General features: G+C 43.9%; 1 protein-coding gene across 2 annotated transcripts in view; it reads left to right on the top strand.

Moving 5' to 3' along the window:
• Positions 1 to 10,500, top strand: part of LONP2 (lon peptidase 2, peroxisomal) — a 48,895-nt gene extending 38,395 nt beyond the window's left edge. For both annotated transcript variants that reach the window (XM_081924033.1, XM_081924032.1), the window contains exons 12-15: positions 1,279 to 1,421; positions 4,740 to 4,947; positions 6,749 to 6,939; positions 9,304 to 10,500. In XM_081924033.1, the coding sequence (XP_081780159.1) occupies positions 1,279 to 1,421; positions 4,740 to 4,947; positions 6,749 to 6,939; positions 9,304 to 9,525 (764 nt within the window). In that variant the 3' untranslated portion in view covers positions 9,526 to 10,500. The remainder of the gene's footprint in view (positions 1 to 1,278; positions 1,422 to 4,739; positions 4,948 to 6,748; positions 6,940 to 9,303) is intronic.
• Positions 10,501 to 10,754: the final 254 nt, after the last annotated feature.

The following is a 10,754-nucleotide window of genomic DNA, read 5'->3' on the forward strand; positions in this document are numbered from 1 at the left end:
AGTTGGAATCCAACAACATTTGGAAGGCCACAGGTTTCCCACTTTGGCTCTATTGGTCTAAGAACACAGGACACTTTGTTCTACGGATCCTTAGTGCATCTATCTCATTATTGTCCAGGCAGGGAGAAGCGAATGTGGGGACCTGCAGATGTTGTTAGACTAGAACCCCCATGCTGGTTGGGGCAGATGAGCATTGGAGTACAACAATGCACATTGGCTATAGTGGTTTACACGGACTGGCAGCAGCTCTTCATCTACCCAACTCTACCTGGAGATCTCAGGGCTGAATCTGGGGGCTTTTGCAAGCATAGTCATGTGCACAACTACTTAGCTGCTTCTTTCTCCCATAGGGTCTTCCTCATGGACTTATAGTCTCTCCTTTGTTGATTTAAAAACAAAGAATGTGTTTGTTCTTTTCGTTAAAAATACTGACCTAGATCATGGGTGGGGGCTTGTGACACACACAGAAATGTTGTTGGATTCCCAATTCCTATCAGCCCAGCCAGTGGGGGCAAGGAGCAGGGGAGTTGGTCCAGCAACAGGGGCAAAGGTTCTCCACTTCTTTTCTCGAAGAACATAAAATCTCCTACAATGTGTTATCCATTGTTCAAAACATACGTCAGGGAGAGACTATTGCTGTGTGGCAGAACACATACTTTGCATGCCAAAGGTCCCATGCTCAATATCTGGCATCTCCTGTTAAAGGAGGATCAGGTAGCAAGTGTTGCGAAAGACCCCTGCCTTTTGTACCCTGAAGAGCCGCTGCTCATCAAAGTGGATGGTAATAGACTCAATGAGAACAGTGGTCTTGACTTGGTGTAAAACAGCTTTGTGTTCACTTGCACCTTACCAGCTGCTGTGGGAGTAGTGGCAGGCTGCACACTCTGCACAGTCTTCATGCGCACACATTCGGACGAATATGTGTTTGAGAGAAGATGCAGCTTCCCTACAATGGTTGGGTGTGTGTATGTGTAGCTGTGTTAAGTGATGTGACTGAATCATTGATCCTTAGGAGTAGCTCCATCAAGTGGTTGCCCATCCATTTTGTGGAGCCAGTCAAGATTCTCTCTAGAACAGGCATAGGCAAACTCGGCCCTCCAGCTGTTTTGGGACTACAACTCCCATCATCCCTAGCTAACAGGACCAGTGGTCAGGGATGATGGGAATTGTAGTCCCAAAACATCTGGAGGGCCAAGTTTGCATATGCCTGCTCTAGAAGTTGCCAGAAAATGTTTCTTATGATCATATCTGTGAAGTGACCTTTTTTCTAACCTTAAGAGTGTAGAGAGCATGTTGCGGAAGATGCGAAACCTGATTCTCTCAGCGACACTGCCGATCTGGCTCTACCACCTGAAATGCCCATTCTAATTGACTTAGATGCCTTGAAGGACATTCTTGGGCCACCAATGTATGAACTGGAGGTAATTATTGACTATTTTCTATCTTTGCTCTTTTTTATTTTGTAGCTTGATAAATTAGTTGTTGGTGGTGGTTTGCTTGCTTCCCCACCTTCAGAACAGCCAGGTTGGGAAGGGACTTCTGGGGAGAGTCCCATGGGCCAGATAGAAAGGCTGGGGCGGGGCCTGAATTTGGGTCCCAGCCTGCTGTTCTCCACCTTATGCTAGTGGCACGAAATCTAAGCTCTTCCAGAAGCTACTTGGTTACATCCAGACTACATCTGAAGCCTCTGAGCTCTGCTCAGGCGCAAGGGTAAAACCCCTCTTATTACATGCAGTAGCAGGTAGCTCCCACTGAACTGTAGGTCTTATAAGGCCAGTGAAAAAATTAGGACCTAGGGATGGAATGTCAAACCTCCAGTAGCTGTGTGTGCAACTTTGAACCATTGGGGTGTTTTTCCTTGCGGTTTGTCACCAGGATCTGGCCACATCCAGGGGCCAAGATTACCGGATGGCAGCCTCATAAAAGAAGTGAGGCTTTGGCATGCTTGAAGGGGTTTCTTTCTTCTTAAGCTGCTGCTGCCCTTCTCTCTGCAGCGAGGAGCGCTGAACTTCCGTCTCTGTGAAAAACATTCCAGATTGGTTCCGTTTGTTTTTCTTTGCTGTAGTCTGCAGTGGGGCCTCTCTCCCTCCCCACCCCACCCCCGGCTCAGAAAGCCTCACCTCTAACCTTCGCTCTGCCATCAATAACTAGCTGGAAATCAAGACTCTGCAAAGGCCAGTCACATGTCAGCGCTCAGCTCGAGGAGGCCCGGCAGAGAGAAATTGAAAACCTCCCGTAATTGAATTGACTGGCCCTTCCGGAAGGGGAAGGACCTTTTCAAATGAATATATATATTAGAGAGAAGTTAGGCCTATAATCTCATAAGCTAGGGTGCTTTGGAAAGAATCAATTCAATCAGCTGTTCCAAAGTCACAGTTCGCTTTTAGAGTCAAAACCTCTTTTGGTGGAATCAGAATATGGCACACCCCAGACGGATACATGTCACTCGCTGGAATTTTGAAATCCGATCCTGGCAGAGTCTGAGTGTGTATATCTAAAGCACCCTTTTGCCTCTCTCAAGAGAGATGGCTCAGTGCTGGCTGAGGATGATTAACTCATGATGGTTTCCTGAAATGCGAAACCCCTTTGTGTGCCCAGGAACACCCTGTGGCCTGCCTCTTCTCACATCTGTCTCTGCTGCTCCATAGGGCTGCTGCCACCCTGGTCCCAACTGCAATGTTTTCTTTACAATATTGTTGATGCATCCTGGGCTGCTTAATGGCCACTGGAAACAGCAGGTGTATAGGACTGTTGACAACCTGGAAGCTGTAGGTTAGGACAGGAGTTGGAATCCTGTGGTCCTCCAGATGTTGCTGAAGCCCAACTCCCATTCTTCCTAACCATCAGCCATGCTGGTTAGGGCTGATGGGGGTCCCAACAGCAGCTGGGAAGCCACAGGCTTTACCCCTGACTTAGGGGGATAAGCCTGACTTACCTAGCACTTTGCTTGAAAAATGCTGCCTTAGGTTTACAACAATGGATTCCTCTGAGCATTCAGTGGCAGCTCATCCCACCATTTGAAAGCTAAACTTCTCATATGTGTGGCAAAACAGAAAACGGGTTAAAAATCAGGGCGGGGTGTTTGTCTGCAGCATTAACACTAAACTTTTAAGATAGAATTGTCTGGGTGGATAAGAAAGTCTTCACTTGGTGCTACAAGGACACAAGACTTGGCAATAGGTGTGCCCTTCTGGGGAGAGAATTTCACAGAGAAGTCCGCACTTGAGGTGCCACCACTTGAAAAGGCCCTTTGTCTCAGAAGTGTGCAGCAGGGAGCCTCTAAATATGGCTTCAATATTTGGGAGTAGGTTGCCCTTCGTATATCTACACCCTAAACCATATGGGACTTAAATGGTTTTAAGCCAGCACTTCAGATTGTACTTGGAGACAAACTATTAGGCAGTGATGCTCTGTAAGTGAGATGTGTTCTATTTAGCCAGCCTCAGTCAACAGTCTGGCAGCTGTACAACAGCTGCCTGGGCCAGTTGAAGTTCTGTGGGTGCAGACACTACCTACCAGAGTTGGAACACTTCTGAATCCCATTGAGTTCTGTAGAACTCTCCCATTAATTCAGGGAGACGGAAAGGCACTTAGCTTTGGCTAGATGGCCCATGTGAAGGTTTGATAGAGCACTTTTTAAAAAGCATCTTCCTGTATAGCAGTTAAAGTTGAAGGTATAAGAGCTGACCTTTCCTTACTTGGAGAAACTGAAGAACAGGGTAGATCTCTGGGTTGCTGCATAAATGAAAAGTTCCATCTGCCAACTTCAAAAAACTTTAACTCATTTTTGCTGTTACAAAAAAACACAAAAAACCAGTACTCTATTCTCTGCTCTATGAAGCACCCATTTTAAGCCCCCACCCACATGCACCCTAGCCTTAGGAAACTTTCCTCTGAGTATATGTTTGCAGCTCCACCCTTTCAGAAAGCTGTTGTCAGTGCTGTTTCAATCTTTAGCTTCCTTGGCCTGATGCAGGGAAGAAAACAAATGTGTAGCCGGAAAATATTAATGTGTGCAGTGAAAGGGTAACATTTCACTTGAAGTTTTGCTTGCTTTGTTTGTGGAAATGATCCATGCTGCAAAAGTGTTGACATCTTTCCGCAGGGCCTGCAAGACGGAGCTGCTCCGCCTGGCCTTTGGTTTGGACTCAGTCTAACCCTTATGTTTCCCTCCCCTTATGGTTTTGATTTATGGGCTACTACTACTACTACTGGGGAGGGCGAGGTATAAATAAGAATTTTTTATTATTATTGTTATTTTGCACCCAATAATAAGCAGAAGTCAATAAGCAGAAGTCATTTCTGAGATTCCCTCCTGTAATCCTCTTAAGAATGTTCCTAGAAGCTTTTCCAGAATGCCTGTGAACTAGGACCATTTCTGATAATTATCAATTAATTATCAATAATTATCTAATAGCATGGGCATACTGTCTCTGCTGGCTCCCTTTTTGTTTCTGGGCTCAGTTCAAGATGCTCTTTAGCTTTTGTCAAGGGGGCTGACCTTTTGTTAGGGGGAGCAGAACCTTAGTTTGCTATGTATTTTCATTGATTGGGGAGGGCAGCTTCACCTATGCTTATGCTATTTAACATTTACATGAAACCACTTATTAGGGTCATTCAGAGAAACCCATCTTGGCCTTTCTGCAGTACTGAAATCAGAAGACCTATTTCAAGTGGGAGCCTTATTTTCGGCGCCGAGCTGTCCTTTTCAATAGAAATACTGTGCTTCTTTCTTTCAGGTGTCCGAGCGGCTGAATCAACCCGGCGTAGCAATAGGTTTGGCTTGGACTCCTTTAGGAGGGGAGATCATGTTTGTAGAAGCCAGCCGCATGGATGGGGAAGGCCAGCTGACTCTGACCGGGCAGCTGGGCGATGTCATGAAGGAGTCGGCACATCTTGCCATCAGCTGGCTGCGCAGCAACGCAAAGAAATACCTACTGACAAATGGTATGTGAGAAGGCATGAATGGAAAGATCTGGCGCATGCTTCATGCATGCATAGAATAGGTTTTGAACATGTCTGGCTTTTGCTGCCTGCCTCGGACTATAGAAGTGAAGGCCATCAAGCCTCTGGCAGACACCATACATTTTTGGTGGAAGGCATTTTTAGCTTGGGGCAAGTTGCAAAAGGAGACTGTTGAGTAGTGGGGGAGCAAGTGCTTTGCATGGAAAAGGTCCCAGGTTTGGGCCTCATCACACCCCATGTAAATAAGCCGCCAAACAATACTAGCCTGCTCAGTTTTTTACTAGCCTACTTTTTACCCATAAGAAGACCTGGCAGAGAACAAACAGGGCAGTCTGTCCCAACTTTACCAACCCTTTACCAGTTAAAATCAGGCTTATGATTAGCAGGCTGGAAACACAGTAGGCTGGCTAAGAAAGGCACTGACATGTCTCCATTTTATTATATTAAATATCTTAATGCACCACTTTGGTTAACCCAAAGAGCCTTATAGCAACCCAATGTAAAACAGAAGCTTTTCTTTTTAAATTTCTCTTTTGGGCAAGGGTTTGATCTTTAAGAGTGCTTGGAATTGAATTAGTACTGTATATTTTGAAACTGCTGTCTGGTTAAATTAGTCTGGGAATTCTTTCTTCTTGCTGCAGTAATTGCTTTGATTGTATTTTTTTAACTCCCGTTCTCAGGACATACATAAACTGAAAAGCAGATAGAAATGTTTCCAAATAAACAAAGAATTTGTAAATGGCCTCAGCTGCAAATTCCATATTTAAGAACAGCGCAGCTATTAAAAACAGCACAGTATTGGCTTTGAGGGACTTGCCTTCGTGTGAATGAACTGCACCTTGGTTTCTTAAGGTTGCTTTTACAAAAGGCTAAGAATGCTGTTTTCCCTCTAGCTGCTTTTTAAAGATGTGCTTTAAGCTTCAGCCCCTCATCTGTAACATGGAAATAATACTAGGCACATGAAAACATTGAAAGCTACCTTATAGTGAGTCCCAGTCCTGCTTGGAGATTCCAGGGATTGAATGCATGCGAAACCATGTGCTCTACTCGTGAGTTACAGTCCAGATCCACTTTACAGATCCCAAAGGTGGTGTGTGTTTTCAAAGTATGCTTTGAAAACTCAGGACACTTCCTAGCGATGCTCAGTGTGTTTAATTTACTATTGACTACTTCGAACAGCATACATTTTTGCCTGATCAAAACCAGCAATTAAAATTCTGAAAGAAACCAGTGCTTTTATTGCCTGCACACCCCGTATCATCACCTAAGAAGCATTTCTCCTCTCACATGTGCAGAAGGGAATGCCTCTGCTGAGATGGACCTTATTCAGCTACAGTTCTTATAAACACTTAAAAAAAATTAAAAGTAACTTTTAAAAAATAATAATCTGCTGCCCAGTTAAGTGGGGGGGGGCACCGTTTTTAATCCAATCAATTCATTTTAGTACCATGGAAAGTGTTCCTACTGCTGTTAAACTGGTTTATCTGGGAAAGTGTTTCCAGATTCAAAGTGTAGCAGAGTATATTGACACAGGTGTTTTCTTCCTTAATCCTTCTGTCTCCCCCTCCTCCTCCTCCTCCTCCCCCTCCTCCACCACCCGGCACAGATCTCCTTTCAAATGCTCTGCTGCCAAGTGGAACAAGCGTCTGGAATGCAAGTCCTCCAGTGATGTGGTTTGTTTATTTGTTTGTTTGCTTTTCCCCAAAGAACAAAAGACCAGAAGCACCGCAGGTTTGAATTTTCCACACTGAACATCCCCCCTCCCCAATTCTCTTTCTTAAAGCTTCTGGAAGTTTTGATCTCCTTGACAACACAGACATCCATCTGCACTTCCCAGCTGGAGCTGTCACAAAAGATGGACCATCTGCTGGTGTTACCATAGTAACCTGCCTTGCCTCCTTGTTCAGTGGGCGGCTCGTGCGTTCAGATGTAGCCATGACTGGAGAAATTACACTAAGAGGCCTTGTTCTTCCAGTAAGTATTCTTTGCAGATAACGATATTATTGAGGTTTTCTATCTCTCTATCTCATCCCCTGCCCCACCCCCTGCAAAACAAAAAAACCCAACACACCACACATTCCAATACTAGTTCTAATTCTTTAATCTAGTCACGCTACTGAAGGTTGTCTAGTAAAGATAACACAGTTCTACAAAGCAAACAGTTAGCACATACTTTATTTTTCAGATCTGCTCTACATTAGAGATCTGCCACAGGCAACATTTGCAAGACAACAGAGAAGATAATAGTAATTTATTCCAGCGGGTGGGGCTTATATTGTCAGATATTGCCTAATTGAAAACTGTGGTCGCATCATCACTTTGTTCTTTGGGGAGCTGTTGAAGAAGCAATTCTTTTACCAGATTCAGCCAGTTTTACTTCCTTCCCACTTCTGTCTTGATGACAGCTGGAATACCCCTAGATCAGACATGTTCAACCGGTCGACCCTATTCTACAGGTAGATCCCTGGGTGCTCCTGGTAAATCGTGGTTGATCGCGGGACCCTTATCGATCTCGGGATTAAAATAATGTTTCCAACACCCTCCCCCCTGTTCCTCCGTCACGTAAAGTGTTTGTGTGTTTGGCGTTTGTTGCTGTCGATCGTGGATATGATCATTGACTTAATCAGTGCGTGCATTTGTTTTCTTATGGGTTTTTTTTGGTGAGAGATGTATGGCATTTCCCCCAAAAAAGCTCAACAACTCTGGCTCCTCCTCCCTCTAATGTCAATGGGTAGATCACAGTCAGTTTTTTTTACAATGGGAGTAGATCGCAGTCCCTTGGGAGTTGGATGTGCCTGCCCTAGACGTTTGGTTAAACACCACTTCCAAGAACTGGAAGTGTTGCTCACTGGGGCAATATGGTTTGAACATATGATGCCAATCCTGGCCTGACTGCAGTAGCTGACGGTTAGTTTCCGGGTCCAGTTCAAAGTGCTGGTTTTGACCTATTAAGCCTTAATTGGCTCAGGACCACAATACCTCAAGGACTGCCTTTCCTCACATGAACCGACCTTCAGCCCCTCTTCATGTGCTTCCTCCACGAGGTGCCAGGGGTAGGAATATGAGAGGCCTTTTCTGTGGTGGCTCCCCACTTGTGGAATGCTCTCCCCAGGGGGACTCACCTGGCACCTTTGTTACATATATTTAGATGCCAGGCAAAATTAAACAATCTATGTAACTGTAAACCACTCTGATCCTCAGATGGAAGGGCAGTATAGAAATTTTAATCATCATCTTCCCTTTAAAAAGGCACTACCTCTGCGGGGATTTCATTATACTTGCTGAAAATCATCTATCATAGGTTTGCTACAAAAATAAAAATACAAAACTGACACATGCCTCAGCTAGCCCAGGCCATTGTGATCTGAAGTGCTTTCTGGAATGTGCATAGTGTTGGTTGACGTCACCAACAGCAAGCAAGAAAACACTCCCTCTTCCATGTGACATCGCAAGGCACCATTCAGCCTGCAAAGAGCAAGTTTGCACTAGACCAGAAACTGACTAATCTCAGGAATTAGTCCTTTGCCAGTTTCAGCCCTTATTCCAATCGAGACCTTTTCAGGATTGGTCATTGGGCTAAAACTGATGATGGGGCTTTTCTGCTCCTTTCCCTCCCTTGAGGTTGGTTTCAGGTCTTGTGCAAATCCAGTATTTGTAGTCTTAAGTGTTCTCATTTCGCATGCTGGGGCCAAAATGGGGTGGCTGAACCAATACACTAACTGCTCTCATCCCCAATACACACAAGAAACAAAAACCAGAATCTGCATAACTGTTACACTTGCTTTGTTCTGTGTAGATCGGCAAACAAGTGATTCAGGTTAAAGGCAGTCCTGTTGGTTAATGATCCCTGAAGGCTCACACACATCACAAAGCAAGCCTTCTGCAGCAAAATAGCTTCAGCTCTGTTCAGTTCCTAGGTGAGAGACCATCTAGGAAACTCATGTATGTTGTCTTTAATGATGGGAAAAGCTGGAATATAAATTTGATTAAATAACACATAGTCCAGGGTTACATGTGTTTTTGTGTGCCCCCCCCTTTCAAATCTGCACGTGGCAAACCCAAATTATATATATGTTTAATACATTTTATCTGTTTGACAAACATTCACATAACTTGGATTCTTTAAGGAAGGAATGAAGGGAACAAATGGACATGGTGACAAGAGAGTTGGCAAGAAAACACTGGCGTCTGATGCAGTGGTTTGCGAAAACATTAACAAAACAAGTTGAGAAAATTATTTGCACATAGCATAGTAATAACACAATGCCTTATTTCTGCCAGTAGCATCTTCCTTAAACTCTCTCTGCTCTCCCCATTTCATTCTGTGTATTTAAACAGGTTGGAGGAATTAAGGACAAAGTTCTAGCAGCACACCGAGCTGGACTAAAGCGAATTATCATTCCTCAAAGAAATGAAAAGGATCTTGAGGAGATTGCCGCCAATGTACGGCAGGATCTGAATTTTGTGATGACAAGCTGCCTGGATGAAGTTCTTAATGCCGCTTTTGATGGGGGATTTTCAGCCAAGACAAAACTTGATCACTTCAACAGTAAACTCTAAGCAGATTGACTTGGGCTCACTCAAGGAACAAAATGCAAAGCTGATGTTCATCTGGCAGGATGCAAAAAAAAATAATGTGAGAGTGTTTAAAAGTGGCCAACACTGGAATGAGATTAGAATATGTGAAAGGGCTCTTCTTCATTTGGTGGTACAAACTTGCTGCCCATTCTTACTGGTCTTTATGTGCATTAGTGGACAGGAGTCCAGAGAGATAGATTTGAATGCTAAGCTCTTAATTGTTAATCCCCTGTGCAATTAAGGGGTAGACTGATACAGCAGCAGAATATCCAATCACATGAGCCTTCATGAAATCTGCCTGTTAATTTATTGAAGCCTCTTTCTTCCACCCCCACCAAGAGCTTGATGCAAATGTTGAGATTTTACCTTGCTTTAATATCAGAGCTGTAGTTAAACTGTCACTTGTCACTGATGCCAAGCTACAGTATTGTTCACTTCGGGTTTTTAAGCTGAATAGGTATGCAAATTAATTAGTTCTGGTCTTGCACATGGGATTGTCCTGAGGTCTCATTCTTACAATAGACCAAGGACTTGCAGCTTTGAATCATAGGAGAGTCTCTGAAACTAGAAGGGTCTAATTTAGAACAGTCTAAGAAGTGTTGCCACAGAGGTGGCGAGTTGTGTCTTCACCATTGGCCTTGCTGGCTGGGAGAAGTCCTACAACATTAGGGGTCCAAAGGCTCCCCCACTCCTGCTTTAGAGAGTAACTGCATCGAATTTAGTCTGCTGTCCCGCTGCTCCTTTGACTGCTTTAAATTAATGAAGTGATTCATTTGAAATGGTAGAGGAAGAGCAAAGCCTTTCTAGACAATATATGGCCTGGCTGATTTGTTAATAATAGTGCTGTTAAAATAGTGTTTAATATCAGAAACTTAACTTTGATTATTATAAAAGACTTTATTGCCTTGAAAAGTTGTAATGAGATCAGACACAAAATAAAGAGCTGATGGTACACAAGAGCCAACTTTCCTTTCAGGCTGAAGGTTCTTCTAGCACTGATAACACTTTCTACATGGAATGAGAAAGCCACATCTGCAGTGGTTATAGTTAGGGAAACAAGTATATGAAAGAGAGAGGAGATCATTCTGGTAAAAAAAGGGGAAAAATAATTATCTATTGATTGCCTGAAGTATCTCAAGATGCCAGCTGGCTCACAGGGGCATTTCTGAACAGAGGCTTGTTAGTGACATAACAGCTGTGAGAGATGTGAC

Source organism: Podarcis melisellensis (assembly GCF_964234715.1).
Source record: "Podarcis melisellensis genome assembly, chromosome: 8".
In the NCBI taxonomy this organism is placed as follows: Eukaryota; Metazoa; Chordata; class Lepidosauria; order Squamata; family Lacertidae; genus Podarcis; species Podarcis melisellensis.